This window comes from Eretmochelys imbricata, chromosome 15 (genome assembly GCF_965152235.1).
Source record: "Eretmochelys imbricata isolate rEreImb1 chromosome 15, rEreImb1.hap1, whole genome shotgun sequence".
Lineage (NCBI taxonomy): Eukaryota > Metazoa > Chordata > Testudines > Cheloniidae > Eretmochelys > Eretmochelys imbricata.
The window spans coordinates 1,720,045-1,739,059 of record NC_135586.1 but is presented as its reverse complement, the minus strand read 5'-3'; the positions used below and the strand labels follow the sequence as shown (position 1 = coordinate 1,739,059).

Genomic DNA, 19,015 nt, shown 5'->3' with positions numbered 1-19,015 from the left:
GAGAGTGCTGTCCAGAATGGTCACAATGGAGCACTCTGGGATAGCTCCTGGAGGCCAATACCGTCAAATTGCTTCCAGGCTACCCCAAACTTAACCCAGCGAGGTTGATTTCAGCGCTAATCCGCTCGTTGGGGAGGAGTACAGAAACCGATTTTAAGAGCCCTTAAAGTCGGAAAAAATGGCTTCGTAGTGTGGACGGGTGCAGGGCTAAACCAATCTAACGCTGCTAAATCCGACCTAAATTTGTAGTGTAGAACACTGCTTATGTGCTTTACATAAATCAAAATATCCTGGGCTTTTTTTTTGTTATGTGTGTATGTAGCAGTCGCTAGAGAATACTTGACCTGGAAATCAACTATAACTACATTTGATCTCACCAACTTTGAAGGTTTTGGCCCTCGTGAAGCTATTCCAGAAATTTTATTTTCTTTGCTTTAGAACCCTAATAACATCATCAGCACCTTGCGAACCCTTCTGATTGCCTTTTGCAACCTACCTCCAGGGATTGTGACCCATTGATTATGAAACATAGCAATAGTATATCAGTGTTAGTGAAAGATTGGTTGCCTTCTCCTTAAATTCCACCCAGAAACCAGTTGGCAGCCAATGCAGATCACGGAGTACCAGTATGACGTTCACAGTGAAGAACCTCACTTAACAAGCAGGTAGTTGCATTCTGCACCAGTTTCTGTCTCCAAATGGATTTCAGGTGCATCTCCTTGTGGGGCACATTATTGTACTCTAATCTGAAGGCGACAAAGGCACAGTTTGCAGAACTGAGGTGTGCTGACAGATGCATAACCTCCTGGACACATCCGGGGTGGGGGTGGGAAGAGAGCTGTCCTAGTTACTGTTGCTATCTGATCATCTAACTCTCCCAAATTACAAACTCAAGTGTTTAAATGGTGGGAAACACCCTCAGGCTAGGGGTCTGTTATAATTTTCAACATCTCTTCTGGTTACTTTCTCCTAAGGTACCTCTGTTACCTGGATAGAGTTTCCAGCACCACTCCCTCATCTCTAGATCCTGAGCAGACGCTGAGATACATGCTCAACTGCACCATCTGGGTTGATGTGCCTTCATGCGTTTTCGATTTCCTTGGTGGTTAACTGAAATAGAGTTTAATTAAAATCTCATTATCAAGTTGTCCTACAACATTAGTAAATAAAAATAACTTTTACAGCTGCCTCTTGTGGCTTAGTAAGTGGCAGTTTAAAGGATTTGACATCTGTTCATTAAAAAAGAATTTGAAGAATATTGAATATTTTTATTCCCTATCTGCTCTCAGGTTTTAAATCCAACTATGTTGTGGTCTTTTTTTCCTACTGCTGCTATAGTTTAAAATTCCCGATGAGAGGGGAGTACACCCCATAGCAAGCTGCCTTGTTTGGATTTATAAGATGCCTTGGGAGTCATTTGGACATCTCCCTATGGGCCGGGTAGATGTATCTGTCTTGTTACAGCCTGCTATTTGATGCACCCTCCGTTTTACTACCCATTATTTGATGCACCCTGCTGTTTTAAAAAGCACAGCTAGCAATGTTCAGCCAGTCTAATTTTTCTCCACTTCAACCTACTTACTCCAACCAATCCCATTACTTTCAGTTTTGCTAGTGAAACTGCTTACTTTCTCCCCTCCTCTTGTCACTTCTATTTTATTCTGCTCCCTACACCTGGATCCTCCTCCTTATTCCATCGTGATAGGTGCCCATCTTCTTTTCATTCAAATATGTCCTCAAAGCTCACCTCATCCATGAGGCCCGTAAACACAAGTGTGTCATGTTAAGAGTTAGCGCTATTCTCTGGGACTCTTTCACTCCTCTGTGTCTGATCTTTGTCTTTTTAGACTGTAAGCTCGCTGGGCCAGGACTGTGTCCTTTAGGGCTGGTACGGGGCTCAGTAGAATCTCGATGCTTAGATAAATAATAAAGTGACCTGCTTGACTGAGGATCCATTTTCTGCATTAGTCACCTAAGTAAAGTAGTACAATCAAATGTTTGTTCTACAGACTTGAATCATGTCTGAAAAGTCACACTTTCAGCTGGCTGTTTGACCACTACAATTTGATTCTAACAAGTGACTGTATAAATAGCTCCTTCTTACATAACAGGTCTTATCCCTGTTTCATATGTGGGGCCATACCTGCTTACTTTAGTCACAAAAGTAATATTTGACTCCTGTTCCCTCTACTGCGCCAACACAGCTACAAGCGAGTGAGCTGGATTCTGTTGTGGCTCATGTATCAACAATTACATTCCAGTTGCTGGGCCCAGTTGTGCTCTTGGTTAAACCTGTGCAATCCCAGTGGGGACAGTGGTGTTGCACAAATGTGACTGCGAGCAAAATTAGGCCCGCGGAACTGTGTTCCTGATGAAGCTCCAGTAGGTAAGAACTCAGCTTGACTCTCGGATGGCAGAGTTTGCAGAGTTACCAGTTTGCAGGGCTGGTAGTTAGAAAACTCATTTTTCCTTGTGAATTGAGTGAATTTGATCTGGAGTCATTGAAACAAAAAACACGGAACAGCAAGGTGCCTGCCTATTTATAGTCCATTTTGCAGAGTAGATCCATACATGAACTTTCTCTCACAGCAACTGGATTCTCTCCTTGTGTGTGTTTTCACTAAAATGTGGCCTCCCTACCATTTACCCTGCAGTATTTATGGAAGCTCAGCTAACCTCTCTGCTCATATTTGAAGCTACTGTGTAGGCTGTAATTGCCTAAGAAGCAGTTGTGACACTTCTAGTAAGGATGCAATACCAAAATAGATTGTATTATCAGAGTGATGCTTTGGCTGCCTGCCAATTGCATATGACTCCTGGTGCAGATTAATAGATAACGTACCCCCTGTTAATAGATCCCAAATCTGATCGTGTGAATAGACTGGAAGTACTGTATTCCAGCAGCCAACTGCTGAGTTTTTAAGTGCTTAGTGCTGTTTACTTAATGCACTCTATCCTGATAAATTAGAAGTACTCTGCACTTAGTAAAGAAAATAAATTCCAGCCCCACAAAATAAAAGCTTTGCAGCACTTAGCCCTGTTTATAGAGTAGTTCATCCACTATTCCTTCAAGACTTGCAAATATAGCTAGTAAACCATTTGACGATAAAGTCCGTGGGATAATACAAGACCACAAATTCCAGACGTTCTTTTTGAAGGCTTCGGCTCAACAGCGACATTGAAGGAGCATGGTGGCCCCAAACTCCATTGTGCTTGGACAGTAGCAGAGCCATTGCTGTTAGTTTAAGGTTACTCGCCTAACGTAGTTTTCATTTGGGGATTTAGCTTTTATTACAGCAACCGTTCTAGTTTATGGCCGAGGTGGAGAATTATAAACCTTGCTTTCAGGCACTCAGAACTTTCTAAAAGATGATCCTTTATGCTAAAACTTCCCATGATTAACATAAGCAGGGGGATGGTGTTGTAAAGCACAGGTCAGAGAGTCAAGAAGTCTTGAGTTTTATTCCTGGCTGTGTCACAGGCTCTCTGTGTAACCAGGACAAGTCATTTCACCTCTCTGTGCTTTTTTATGTTCATTGATTGTAAAATGTAACTTGCCTATCTAATAGGGTGCAGGGGCTTAGCTTGGGAATGTCTGTAAAGCATTTGGAGTTCATGCTGTCTAAATGCAAAGTTTTATAAATAGGGTATGGTGTTTGTCATGGAGGTTGCAGGAAGTCACGGATTCCATGACTTTCTGTGACTTCTTCAGCAGCCAGTGTGGCTGACCCCAGGGCCGCCCAAGCAGCTGGTCCCAGGAACAGCTGGTCCCAGGAACAGCCACACCAGCTGCTGCGGCTCTGCAGTTAGCTGCTCCGGGGGCCCCGCAGCCAGCCACACCAGCTGCTGCTGGAGTGGCAACCGCGCTCAGGCCAGCTGCACTGGCTGCTGCTCTGGTGGTCCTGGACAGCTGGTCCCCGGGACCACCCCCCACAGCTGCTGGTGCCCCCGCTCTTAAGATTCAGTCACGGGTATTTATGTTCAGGTCGCAGGCTGTAATTTTTTTGTTTCTTACCCATGACCTGTCCATGACTTTTACTAAAAATACCCATGATTAAATCGTAACCTTAATTATAAATATCAAGGTGTGGAATACAATCATATATGTTGAAATAAACTGGATTCCTATTCAACTATTATTTTCAATTAAAGTGTGTGTGTGTGTGGGGGGGGGGAGTATGCTAATGTGAAGTGGTTGGAATTTTAACACCACAGTAAAATGTATAGTTCCCACAGCAACCATAACTCTGTCATTCAAAATACTTTATACACAAAGGGCGAAATTATATTTGTGGGGAGAAAACACAGATCTCAGTTAAATTCTGGCCGCCGATATTTTAAAAAGAAAAGGAGTACTTGTGGCACCTTAGAGACTAACTGATTTATTTGAGCATGAGCTTTTGTGAGTACAGACTAACACGGCTGTTACTCTGAAACTGATATTTTAAACTAACCATAGACCTCTTTCTGGAGAGGAGAGAATCAATTTACTTACTTGTGATAGTTAACTCAGTGTTTGTAGTTGAGAATTTTAACATAGGTTTTTGCACAAAGTTATGTAACTGCAGATCATTTGTAGTCTGCAGGCTGGTTTAAACTCCAGCTGGGGTGCCTCAGTGTAGTTTGCAGTCTAAAGCACAGCTGGAGTTTCAAAACATTGATTCCATGGAGTACAAATTGCATCTGTGGATGAAAGCCTCCAAATGGCAATGCGCAGTAACCTGAATTTGTGAACGCTTTCTTTCTCATCTCTGGTGGATAAATGTCTGTACGTAAACATTAATTGGTCCTTTAAAACAATAGCCATAAAGATGGCCTTTTACACAAAGCAATTTAGTCCTAGTTAGGAAATAACCTCTTGCTAAAAATGTTCTGAATTTTAGAAGCACAAAATAGCATTTTGAATCTTTTATTCTCTCTCTGTGTTTTGTTTAAAACCTCAGATTACACTCCCCTTGAAAAAACTGGCCAGAAAAAACTCCCTCCCAGACTGAGTCCTCATACACCAAGTTGTATCCCATTGCAGGAGGTGCGTTTGAACCCCTAGAATTAGGGCCTTGTAATGGCAACACTGGAAAATCAACCCTGGGTCCTTTCAACCTCACGGTTTGATTGTATCTTCTGTGGATCACAGAGATGCTCTCTGACATTTGATTTGTTTTTATTTGAGCATCTGCAGTCTTCTGTTCTTCGGAATGTTCTGGTAACATTTGTGCATGTATTGGGTGAAGGAAGGAGTTCTGATCTGTTCCTTTTGACTCAAAACAGCCGTGGAGTAATGAAAGGGACTACATATTCCTTGACTGTATTACCCACAAGGTGGCAGTGTGTCACAGCCGCTGGTGTGGGTGACGCACGATCTCTGCTGTTCTTTAGCATTAATAGTGAAGCTGTCCAGGTGGTACTAAGACTGAGCGGCTGTGACAGGGAGGTGTGCTGAGATTCTTCTGCCCTAGGGTTTTGAAAAAATGGCCATATGTCCCTGTCCAGCAGTATTTCCATCCATGCAAGTGGAAAAGCGAAGTGGCTTTGGAATATAGGATCTCCTGTTTTATATCCCTCTTAATCTTCCTCCTCCCCCCCCTTCATTTTTTAAAATCAAACTTTAACAAGGCTGAGGCAACTGTGGAACTGTTGGAAGGTCATGGCTTGTGGCCTGGGTCAGTTTTCTCGGCTCCAGCAGTTACTTTTTATTACCAAATGTCTCCAGTGTAAAGTGTGGTTGTACTCTGTAAAAATGGCCCTTTGTTACTCACACCACAGCTGCTCCTTGTGTGTGTCTGGAACAGAGTTGCAGACTTTAGTGATAAAAATGAGGCTTTTGTTACTTTTTATTCCTGTCAGTCCTGCAGAGCTAATGACTCCGGGAGAATAAACTGGTCTATTCTTGTTTGTGCATCATCATTAGAAATCATTTAAGTTCCAGTTTCAGGGTCGAATGGTGCTCTCTGTGTCATCTGTGAAACTCTGTAGAAGATATTGAAGTGGGTCTAGGGATAGCTGGGAACAGGATTTGAAGACATTGGGGTTGCACACGTGCAATTAAAGGCAAAATTTTGCATGCTGAATATTGACCACTGAGGGTGGTGCGGGTGTTGAAAAGAACCCAGATTTTTCAGATCCCAGGTGAGGTTTGGTGCATTAGCAGTAAGAGAAACTGACTTCTTTCTTCTAAACTGAACCAATTTGATATGGTTTCACCGAGACGTGCTCAACATGGGACCTCCATAAAGTCATGTTTGTGGTTGATTTCCAGAGTAAAACCACCCTTCCATGCAGTGCAGGGTAAAATTGCCGATCTGCCATCTGCATTCTATGGGAGGATTTAATGTACGGTGTGATTGCAATAGGATAACATTGGCATTCCTAGTGCTGTATCTGCATTACAAGGCATGACAGTGGGAGTAGTGGGGGAGGGCAAGCACACACGCAGGAGAAAGTGAATTTGATGTGTCTGAATGGAAAGAAAGGGCGGAGGGGAAGATTATAGTTCAATCTTTCAAATGCCATTTGCTGTTTGCTCTCTTGCTGCAGGTGAAGTGGAAAGGGAAGGATTTGTTCGACTTGGTATGCAGGACACTGGGACTTAGAGAGACCTGGTTCTTTGGACTTCAGTACACGATCAAGGATACCGTGGCCTGGCTCAAAATGGACAAGAAGGTTGGACTAGAACTTTCCTTTTAGGGGATGGGTGTGGTGGAGTGGGAGGGTAGACCTTTCCCTGGCTGTCCATGCATGAAACATGGAGATGCATCAGTGGGAGTTCTGGGGGTGCACCGGGAGCAGAACTAGGCTTTGGCTGATTTATAGATACATCAGTCAAGAGATCCAAATACAATATGATTGTCCTCCAGCACAGTTAGTGTTAGGTCGGACCTTTAGTCTATCCCTGAACCATCACAAAGCCTTAGACTATACATACAAGGTCCCTTCTACATTATAAAACTGGTGCATTACATGTTTCAAGGGACAGCCATGTTATAACCATACCCCCAAGATGATTGTAATGTAAATGGGGTCTAATATCTTATTTGGAGAATCTCCATGTGTACATAAAGGGCAGACCCTTTAGAGGCGGTAGCTTTCCAAAATATACTGTGCAAATACTGGAAAAGTGAGGTTGAAGTATGACATCTCATTACTAACAGTCTGCCAGTGTTTGAGGTATGGAAGTGCCGAGGAAGGAGACACAATAGCGAACACATATGGGAGATGAATTTAAGGAAAGGAATACTTCCCAACAGTGTGATCCTCTCAACTGCTGAATAGTCTCCTAATGGAACCATCATTTCTTTTGCTTGTATGATTTAAAACTAAACTGGGCAAACCACTAGAAAATGTACAATAGGGAATAATCCTGTATACTCTTCCTCCCTCCGCCCCCAGGGAATTCTTCCTTCTGGTGTCTGAGATGAACCTTTCTTGAGCAGTATTGAAATAAAGGTCTGGTTGAGCCTCTGTTTCCAAACACAGGATATTTAGTTCAGTGAACAGAAGTTAGGATTGTATCTCTCTGCCTAAGAAAAAATATGAAAGCAACTTCCAGGCTCACCAGTTGTCTTTGTAGCAGGAAACTGCATACTTTGACGAAAGATTTGTGTGTGTTGGTAGGACCTGTATGTGCTCAGCAGGGAAGAAGAAAAATGAATCCTCTGCCTCATGAAACATTGCACTCCATAGCATGCAGGATGATTTGTTTCTGCTTTGAGTTTGTTTTATAAATATGTAGAAATTGCAAACTTCTTACAAGCCTGTGGGGCAATGGTTCCTGAACTTCCCAGATTGCATCATATTGACCAGGTGACTGGAAAACCTGGAGAGGGAGTACTGCAGTTTGAGGCGAAGTAAAAGTTTGGCACCTGTGTCTAGGCTGTAAGAGGCAATGGTGTTGGGGAGGTTGGAGTCACTGATTGATTGTCCAATCCTGCAGGTCCTGGATCATGATGTTCCAACAGAGGAGCCGGTCACTTTTCACTTCCTTGCCAAATTTTACCCTGAGAATGCGGAGGAGGAGCTGGTTCAGGAGATCACACAGCACTTGTTCTTTCTGCAGGTATATGCTTCAGCAACTGGTTGTCCTTCCCAAGGGCTGGGAAATGTGGTGGGTGGTAGGGCTGTAGGTGTGTTTCTTAATGTTGACTGGCTCTGGTCATCCCAGCATGGCTTCTCGTCTTTAAGTTCAAACCCACTCTGAAATGAGCAATTTCAATAAGCACATGGTGATGTAAAAATAGAGAAAAGATGGTTTGTGTAAACCTAGCAGCATTCAACATACTCAGTCTGTAAATGAGGTGACTAGCAATATTAATAGGTTATACCCTCCTAGCGGGAGGGTATCTGTGTGAGAGAGGGGCAATTTCAGGAGCTAAGCAAAGTGCAGGAGGTGTCACACCCTTGCAATGAGTGTGAATGTCTTGTGTCAAGATATGCCAGCTGTCCGTAATGCATGGCTAGCATTTTTATTGTAAAAAACACAGGTGCATCCTTCTGAAGGAGAGCAGGACAAGTCCAGCCCATGCCATATTCAGGGTACACTATAAAGCTCTCTTCTTCACCAAAGTAGGCCCCAAATAACTGGAGCAGAAGAAAATCCCATAAGCCCAATGGAGTCAGAAGCTGATGACTAAGATGGAGTGGGATGGAGAACTAAATGTTTCAACTGACCCACTGTAGTTTGCAGTCTGTGATAATGACACCTAGCTCTTATGCAGCACTTTTCATCAGTAGATCTCAAAGTGCTTGACAAAGGAGGTCCGTGTCATTATCACTGTCTTTTTAGAGATAGGAAAACTGAGGCACAGAGCGCCAAAGTGCGTTGCCCAAAGCCACCCAGCAGGCCAGAGCTGGGAATAGAATCCAGATTTCTTGAGTGCCACTCCACTGTGCTGTCCACTAGGCTAAATTTATAGTAATGGGCTCTTCAGCTTTTCTGGAGAGAAGGGAAATGCCATGCAACTTTGTTTTGGGGCAATCTGCTCTGATGCTGTTGCACTCTACTTCAGGTTAATGAGGCAGTTTCATCAGAAGTCCCATTTTTCAGGCAAGGATGATTTCTGAAATAACTACCTTTTGGGCTACAACATTCCAGGTTTATTCTCAGCCCATAAAGGGACTTGTGTGTATGTGTGAGAGACTTATAGGACTGGGAAAATTACAGTGATGTCTAGTGGTTACAGTAGGATTCCTTGGTTCTATTCCCAGCTGCTTTTCCTTGGGCAAGTCATTTAGGCTTAAACTTTCAAGTGTCTGCTGATTTTCTTTTTGGGTGCCTCAGGTTGAAGGAGGTTGGATTTTCCAGTGTCCCAAGTTAAAGCACCCAAAATTAGTAGTTTCGGGGCTATTTAGACCTTTATAGCCCCCAAACTGAAGCCATCCAGGTCAGTGAACACTTGCAAATGTAGGCTTCAAACCTCACTGTGCTGTTTCCTGTCCCTCTGTAAACTGGGTATAAAAGCTACCTCAGTGGGTTGTTGTGAGGCTTAATGTTCATGAAGTACTCTGTGCCCTTCTAGTATCTTTACTCTGGGGAGCAAAGTATTCATGTTAATTTTCAGGTCCTTTTTGTTGCTCAGATACCTCACATAGGTATTTTAAAATTATTTTAAAATGGCAAATTTGCCACGGGTTTGATCCTGGATGAAAACTGCATCTCTCATCTGCAGTATGTGACTTTTTACTGGGGTTTTTAATAACATAGTGGGGTGATGGAGCTCTAACTCTGTTTGTGACATAGGAACATGTATAAGTCTGCAGACTCGCCTGATTATGTTAATGCAGAAGTATAGCCTCTGTGATTGGTAAGGAAAGGACTTAGATGCAAATCACACTGTAAGTGCAAAGTGATGTTACTGTAGCTGATTGTGTGTTAGTGTGACAATCCATTTAAAGCTCACATTGAAATAAAATGCACTTTTTTTCTCTTTGGAAAATTAGTGTTTAATACAAAAATAAACATAAGTTAATTTTTAAATGCATACAAGTCATGAAATGCAAAGTAGTGGTCCTCAGTAGCTGTAATTTGGCCCTTGTGGGAGTGTGTGCAGTCCTGTGCATGCCACTAAAAGTACTGTCACAAAGCGACCCACAACTCTGGTAATGGTCAGTGGAATTTGAGGGTGGTTGGCACCTCCTGGATGAAGATCAGGGTTTCCAGTAATCAATAATTAATCAATATCTAGTAGACATTTATTAATCAATAGTTAATACAGATTGAATTTATGAAGGAATTTTAAAAAAACTTGAATAAGTCAGTGATTGAATGTATTAGATGAGACATATTAAAACAGTGCATGATGGAAATAGATATCAATCATGGTTGCCAGAATCTGGAGAAGCAACACTACAGCGATGACAAACTGATCACAGTCTTGTCTTGGTCCTGATAATTGCTTATCCCTTGCCAATATTTATAGTAAGGTTGTTTACAATCCCATTAGTTCCTCTTTTCATATCATGGATAAAAATACATATTTGTCTGGTACATTTCATAAATTTTCAAGCACGTGATCAGACAGACATTTGGTTACTCATTACTTTAATATTTTATATATTGCTGTCTGTTGTGGTTTAAGACATTACTTGCTCAGTCACAAGAGCAGGACACTGTGTTAAAAGGTCACTATATCTTAAGTTTAGCAAGCTTGTATTTTCCCTTCTTAGCATGACCATAGAGGATCATAGGAGTCTAGTTCATGAGCAAGCTATAGGCCTTGTAAAAGACTGGTTCGTAGGCCAACACTGCCTGGGCACAAAAGCAATCACAATTAGTCTTGTATATAATAATACAAACTCCTTCATGTGCTCAAGGGGAAGGAGCTGTAGATGCTGTACAAGTCATCATTTTGAATTGTGTGTGTTTATTAGACGTAAAATGTTATCTTTAACAAAGGGATGGGTTTAGTTTTCGCTCAGTAGTTTTGCATGTTGAACTAAAGTTCTTCTCATGAATCCAAAGGTGGATTAAGGTTTTCCTGGGCCAGAGCAAGTGGGGGGGCCTCTCCCCATCCCTTCCATTTGCGGCCCTGCCCACAGCCCCATCCCTTTCTGCCCCTTCCCTGGGACCCCGCCCCTGTTCCATCCAGGGTCCCCCCCATTCCGCCAGCTCCACAACCCATTTCTAGTCTCCCCCACCCCCCCGGTGACCCCCAGACAGGAGAAGCTCTGTCCCTGCACCACCGCTTCCCCTGCCACTCCCTGCACTTCTTCAGGGGACCAAGGTTGGGGTGCTGGAGTTTCTCCTGCCCTGCCCACTCAGTGCTTCTGCTGGAGAGTGGGATCAGGGGAGGGGTTTCCCTTGGTGCCCTCAGCTTCTGCCGGGATGGGGTCGGAGGACTGGGGCCTTCCTCTGCCAGGGATGGGGTCAGGTGTTGCTGGGGGGCCTTCCCCCTCCCAGGGGCTTCTGCAGGGGATGAGGTTGTGGGGTCGCTGTGGACTGAGTTGGGAGGTCCCAATTCCATGGCTTCTGCCGAGGACGGGCTGCTGGAGGGGCTTCCCTTGTCCCATGGCTTCTGCTGGGGACAGGGTAGGGGTGTGTGCTTGGGCGGGGGAGGGGCTTCCCCCATCCCGTGGCTTCTGCCAGGGACCTGGTCGAGGGACGCAGGGGCTTCATCTGCTCGGCAGCAGAAGCCAGAGGCCCCCAGGCCCTGTGGGTCCAGTGACTAATTCGCCACTGCATAAATCCGTCTGAAAACAGTGGCTTGTGGAAACCTGAGCCTGTTCCCTGAAGAGTGCCAGAGTTTGCATCAGCAGAATTGTGCCCAGTATGAGGAAAATCTTTAACTGGCTGGTTGGCAGCCCTAGTTAAAACAAACTGCAGCCATCTGCTGTGATGGTGGCGCCTTGAATAGCTCCATTAAAGCAGTGTTCTATCTCCTTTGCTGCTTTGCTCAGGTAAAGAAGCAGATTTTAGATGAGAAGATCTACTGTCCTCCTGAGGCATCTGTGCTGCTGGCCTCCTATGCCGTCCAAGCCAAGGTAGGCACAGAGGAATGACTGGAAATCTCCCATGAGCCCATTGGTGTCTGAGTGGTTTGGTTTTATTTCCTCATGCCTTTTGAGGTGTCAGATGCTCCGTGATAGACCATCATCTGCTGAGGAACTGGGGCGGTGCTAGATTTGTGCAGGCTTGAGTGAATGGCAGGAATGCCAGCTTCATAGCCTAATCTGTGCTAGTGATCCTTCGGTCCTTAGGATAGACCCTGCATCCCCTATTAGGACTCCGTAACGAGGGCAGAGCTTATAAACTGCAGTACCCACGCCAGCTGGTGTTGCTACAGGAGATAAGTCATCATACCCCACTCCTGCTTTCTGCAGTAGCCATTTCTAACCCCTACTCTTGCACCTTTCAACTCCTCTTTCTGCCAAAGACCCTCCAGCTGGACTGCCACCATGGAATTAAATAAACCCTCCATTGCTGGCCCCAAGCCTTGCTCCAGTCCATCTTACGTTGTTAGTAGTGCAGATTTGTTGGGGTGAGGGAAATAACTTTAGTGAGGTGTTTTTCTTTCCCCTCTTCCTTTCTCTTAGGCATCAGATCATGGGTTCTCTTGTTACAGCTGGCCTAGCCAGATCACAGGCTCAGCAGACATTGGGTTTCCTCCCTTTGAGCCAAATTCTTGTCTTGCATACTAAACCTGAATTGTGCTGGGATCCGATATGAAAGTGACTAGCAGGGAGGAGAAGGGATCACAGAGTCAGAACTCAGAGCAGCCACAGTGACACTATTGAAACTTGCAGGCTGTAGTCACACTTACAGCTTTCTACATGCCTACTAATCAGAGCTCTTGGCCAAAGGAGTGGTGTACTTCATGGATCCACTGGCTACACCACTGGCCTACTCCCTCCACCTATGTATGAGAGAGTGGCTGTGGAGCAGTGCTTAGTGATACACTGGGCATAGAGACATCTTGCTTCTCTCGAGCTATCCATGATGGCTCCTCTTCTTTATGAACTGTAGTTGCAGAAGGGAGAATTTGTCTCACTGTCTTTGTAGAGCCAACACTTATCCCCTTGTCTTTCCCTACCAGCCTGGCCCTTCGCCTGTCGTGTCATCCTACCCCTTTGTTCAGACTACCTATGTCATTAGTGTTGCCACCTCTGCATAGTTGGGTGGCATTTGACATAAGTATATATTGATAAAAATTGGGACTTATTGAGGGAAAAAAAGGTATAGGGCTTTTGGATTTTATTTGTTTTATAACTACAATATCTTGTCTCTGTTTTTAACAAAGCATTATAATTTTGTTTAGAGCAGTTATCAGCCAGGGAAATGGATCTTTTAAAATATTTATTTTCTAAGAAGCATTGTACTGAATATTCATTCAGCACCCTTGTATTCAAGAGCATGAGCAAACATTTGTTTTGATTTCTCTCATTTCCTGTTTCATACAGAATATACATACAGGTTGTGTCTACACTACAGCTTATGTTGGCATAATTTATGTCATTCAGGGGGATGAATAAACTACCTCCCTGAGTGACATAAGTTACACGGACATAGCACTGTCATGTAGACAGTGCTATGTTGGCAGGAGAGCTTCTCCCACTGATGTAGCTACCGCCGCTTGCAGAGGTGGTTTTATTATGCCAACAGGAGAGCTCTCTCCCATTGGAATAGTGTCTTCACCAGACGCGCTGCAGCAGTGCAGCATGTATGTATGTCTAGACAAGCCCACAGCGACTCTTTTGATCACAAAAATAGTAGAACTGTTAAGTAAACACTCTGTGCCATTAGTTTCCCAGCGACTGCCACTACGGTTCACATGCTCAATGCCAGGCTGAAGTTAGGTAAGACATATGTGGTATTTTCACTGTACCCTCTCTCCTGCTCCAGCCACTTTTGCAGTTCCTCTATTGGCCACATGCTTATTAACACACTATTGAATTGTGCTTGATGTTTAGTTGTTTGTAAGGTGCAGCATGGTTTTAAGCAGGGTTTCCTACCTCTGCTGTGATATCTTAGAGAATCACCAGAGGGCAGCAAAAAATACCCCTTGACTTTCAGGATCTGGACGATAGAGATACAAAAGGAGCACTTAAAGACGATAAAGTCATTGCAGAGAAAGTAAATGAATTCTTTGCTTCAGTCTTCACAGCTGAGGATATTAGGGAGATTCCCAAACCTAAGACATCTTTTGTAGGTGACAAATCTGAGGAATTGTCACAGATTGAGCTATCACTAGAGGAGGTTTTGGAATTAATTGAGAAACTTAACAGTAACAAGTCACCGGGACCAGATGGCATTCACCTAAGAGTTCTGAAAGAACTCAAATGTGAAATTGCGGAACTATTAACTATGGTTTGTAACCTGTCCTTTAAATCAGCTACTCTACCCAAAGACTGGAAGATAGCTAATGTAACGCCAATATTTAAGAAGGGCTCGAGAGGTGATCCTGGCAATTACAGACCGGTAAGTCTAATGTCAGTACCGGGCAAATTAGTTGAAACAATAGTAAAGAATAAAATTGTCAGACACATAGAAGAACATAAATTGTTGCGCAAAAGCCAACATGGTTTCTGTAAAGGGAGATCGTGTCTTACTAATATCTTAGAGTTCTTTGAGGGGGTCAACAAACATGTGGACAAGGGGGATCCAGTGGACATAGTGTACTTAGATTTCCAGAAAGCCTTTGACAAGGTCCCTCACCAAAGGCTCTTACGTAAATTAAGTTGTCATGGGATAAGAGGGAAGATCCTTTCATTGTTTGAAAACTGGTTAAAAGACAGCACTGGAAGAAACACTGGAATGCGTTACCTAGGGAGGTGATGGAATCTCCTTCCTTAGAAGTTTTTAAGGTCAGGCTTGACAAAGCCCTGGCTGGGATGATTTAGTTGGGGATTGGTCCTGCTTTGAGCAGAGGGTTGGACTAGATGACCTCCTGAGGTCCCTTCCAACCCTGATATTCTGTGATTCTATGACAAGGAACAAAGGGTAGGAATAAATGGTCAATTTTCAGAATGGAGAGGGGTAACTAGTGGTGTTCCCCAAGGGTCAGTCCTCGGACCAATCCTATTAAACCTATTCATAAATGATCTGGAGAAAGGGGTAAACAGCGAGGTGGCAAAGTTTGCAGACGATACTAAATTGCTTAAGATAGTTAAGACCAAAGCAGACTGTGAAGAACTTCAAAAAGATCTCACAAAACTAAGTGATTGGGCAACAAAATGGCAAATGAAATTTAATGTGGATAAATGTAAAGTAATGCACATTGGAAAAAATAACCCCAATTACACATACAATATGATGGCGGGCTAATTTAGCTACAACTAATCAGGAGAAAGATCTTGGAGTCATCGTGGATAGTTCTCTGAAGATGTCCACACAGTGTGCAGCGGCAGTCAAAAAAGCAAACTGGATGTTAGGAATCATTAAAAAAAAGTATAGCGAATAAGATGGAGAATATTTTATTGCCCTTCTATAAATCCATGGTATGCCCACATCTTGAATACTGTGTACAGATGTGGTCCCCTCATCTCGAAAAAGATACACTGGCATTAGAAAAGTTTTAGAAAAGGGCAACTAAAATGATGAGGAGTTTGGAACAGGTCCCATATGAGGAGAGATTAAAGAGGCTAGGACTTTTCAGCTTGGAAAATAGGAGACTAAGAGGGGATATGATAGAGGTCTATAATATCATGAGTGGTGTGGAGAAAGTGAATAAGGAAAAGTTATTTACTTGTTCCCATAATATAAGAACTGGGGGCCACCAAATGAAATTAATGGGTAGCAGGTTTAAAACAAATAAAAGGAAGTTCTTCTTTACTCAGCACACAGTCAACCTGTGGAACTCCTTGCCTGAGGAGGTTGTGTAGGCTAGGACTATAACAGGGCTTAACCTCCATGAATTTATCCAGTTCTCTTTTAAGTCCATTAATGGCTATTAGCCAGGATGGGTAAGGGATGGTGTCTCTAGCCTCTGTTTGCCAGAGGGTGGAGATGGATGGCAGGAGAGAGACCACTAGATCATTACCTGTTAAATTCACTCCCTCTGGGGCACCTGGCATTGGCCACTGTCGGTAGACAGGATACTGTGCTGGGTGGACCTTTGGTCTGACCCAGTATAGCCATTCTTATGTTCTTGTGTTCTTATCTTAATCCCAGTGCTTCCATGACTGCTTCCTTTAGTGACCTCACCACTGCCCTTTACTGGCTGAGCAGAAGCTGGGACTCCTGGCTTACTTCCTTCAGTTGGGCTGGTGCTGGTCAGAGCTAGGAAGAGAGAAAATTCTAACTGCTGGTCTCTCACCTGAGTGGCCTCTAGAGGTAGGGATGAAGCCACTAAAAGAGGCATTTATTTCCCTAATGATCAGCTGGCTGTTGTAGGCAGGTGCTTAACAGCAATGCAAACAGATGTATTTACGTTTGATTTCGCTGACTGACAAGTGCATGTTTGTGTTGCTGTTTTACCTTTATAATAACAATGTAGCCATTAGGGAAATAAAAAAAAAGTCTTTATTTGTAATATTGCTCTGTTCATTCTGGGAATTACTGGGAATTTTTCCCTCCAGTGTTGCTTTCAAATCACCTTCACCATTTTCAAATGTTGGTATAGTCTTCAGTTTTAAATAGCAAGTGTTAGGACAGAATCTATTGAAAAATACATCCCTGCTGAAAACAAAAAAATCACAGAGAGATTTTCCTATTTTTTTTTCAGTGAGAGTCATTCTGACTCTAAGCCTGTTCAGCCTCTCTGATGTTGTAGGATTCCAGCAAGAGTTATTTTTTCCCTATTTGTTTTTATTTCTTTCCTAAATAAATAATGCATTGCATGTATATTCAAAATATTAATGTACACAGATTTATACAGTACAATATAAACCGGATGTCTGAGTGATATAAAGAGAATCTCAAAGTATAAACTCAAATATTAATCATATAGTTCAATTAACAAGAACTAAATTGCCATGACAGTTTTTGAGTTATAATTGAATTGAAAGTTTTTTTTTTAATATGTTTGCCAAATCACTTGAACCAATATATCCTGCAATATTTCGGCCATTTGTTGATTTTCATTTTTGAATAATGAATGTTCTCATCCAGACTTGCTCCCTGCACACACATTCCTTTGGGATGTGGTGACATCCTTGACAGTACTAAAATCACATAATCCACACGTAGTCTTGGGTCCCCATGATAAATCACAACCTAAAATAATCATATTAATACTATTTATCATTTTTTTTTCCAACCAGAAATAACTTATTTTCTGCCTGTCCAAGTTTATGGGAGTTGTTTTTCCCTCCCAACTCCTGCATTTTTATTATTATTTCTCAGTTTGACATGTGTTCAGTAGATCCATATATGCAGCCTGTTTTTGAGAAGCACTGAGCACCTGCAGCTATGATTGAAGCCAGTGGGGAGTTGCCAGGTGCTCAGCACCTCTCAGGATCAGGCCAATGGTATCTCTGTTGTATTAATTTACATCTGAGTCAGTTGATTGTTGCATCTTTGCAACCTTTTCCTCTGTCTTGGCTGTAAATCAATAATTCTGTCTTTAATCTCCACTTGTATGAGATGTTGACCATTTTGCTGCTGAGGGGTTATATGTATAGATTGTTAGTGTATGTCGTTGCAGCTCAGGCGTTAAATGGAGGCTGATTTGGAATGTCTCTTGACTTCCTATTGTTGCTGTGTGTTATTATTTGTCTGTCTTATAACAATTGCTACTGTGTGTTCTTTCCAAGCAACGTTCCCCTCAAGAAAGAGAGATGAAGGGCATTTTCATCATGAAATGACTGACGTAGGGAAATGGTGTCCTGTCTTTAATTGGATGATGCCGTATTGTGACTCTTGCATTGAGAGATGAATTAAAATCTAAGTATTTCCTGTACATATCACTTGTAAATCATCTCCTTTTCAGTCATCTGACTCATTTCAGGCACTGTGGCTTGGCCATTACATGACCTGCGTACTGTGCAGGAGGAACGTTGAATTTTACACACACTGCAGAGGCATTCAGCATTTGAATCTTTAACAGATGCTCTTTATATCTGAAGTGGTTGTTTTGCCAATTTCATTTTATATGAAGCTTGAAATGATTTATAATCTAAACTAGTGTGAATAATTATTGGGCACACTTTTCAAATAAGAGTAGTAGTTTGTGACCTAATTTGAGTAAGAGAACTTCTGGCAGTGGGACAAACTCCTGTCTGAGAAGGGTCCCCAACTGTCCATTGAAATCTCTCTTTAAAAAAATGTTCCTAATGTTAAACTTATTAAATAGGACATTGAGACGTGACTGAAAGGGGGTGCCAGCTGCATCAAATGACTTGCTGGTCTTGGTCCATGCCACAAAAACCACTGATGCAACTGGACCCCTTGTGGACAGCATCAGCTAAGAGGTCAAGGTCTGAATGACTATGAAGAGCAAACTCCCCTCTTGCTGCTATAAGGTGACCCTTGAGGGCAGGGCTGAGGCCCACTGCTGGGAGCTGTAGAGGGGTGTTTGCTGTACTATTATCCAGCTGCTCTGGAGATAAAAGAAGGTAGTTGGTCTCCAGGCCTGCACCGAACAACAACACTAACATCACAAAGAAAACCTATGGGGCTGACACGCTGGCCAACTGTATTCTCTACTCTCGCACAGTGGTTATTTTAAGGGTGTGTGCTATTGAATTAAAGTTCAAGAGTGTAGACAGTTTCTATCGCATCTTCAGAGGGAGTCTTTGTGTGTTGTCACCATCTTAAACATGCAGTGTTCGCGTTTCTTTTCAGTATGGTGATTACGATCCCACTGTTCATCAGCGTGGCTTCTTAGCACAAGAGGAGTTGCTTCCAAAACGGGTAAGGAGTTCAACCAGGCAGAAGCCTAAATTCGTGGCTGGGTCTCTAGGACTTTACTGGCATCTTCTGTGGAATAGCCCTGTAGGACTACCTACAAAAGCCACAACGGTAAATTATTTTCTCTTGATCAAAGTTCCCTTATTGAGGCAAGTTATACAATGTGCTGTGCCCCTTGGCCATAAATAGTCTTCTGGGTAAAGCTGTACCAGCACAGCAGCCTAGTGTAGACACAAC

The 19,015-nt window shown here is 43.0% G+C and overlaps 1 protein-coding gene across 6 annotated transcripts in view; it reads left to right on the top strand.

Moving 5' to 3' along the window:
* Positions 1–19,015, top strand: part of NF2 (NF2, moesin-ezrin-radixin like (MERLIN) tumor suppressor) — a 93,537-nt gene that overhangs the window by 20,983 nt on the left and 53,539 nt on the right. For all 6 annotated transcript variants that reach the window (XM_077834650.1, XM_077834654.1, XM_077834649.1 and 3 more), the window contains exons 2-5: positions 6,535–6,660; positions 7,931–8,053; positions 11,890–11,973; positions 18,713–18,781. In XM_077834650.1, the coding sequence (XP_077690776.1) occupies positions 6,535–6,660; positions 7,931–8,053; positions 11,890–11,973; positions 18,713–18,781 (402 nt within the window). The remainder of the gene's footprint in view (positions 1–6,534; positions 6,661–7,930; positions 8,054–11,889; positions 11,974–18,712; positions 18,782–19,015) is intronic.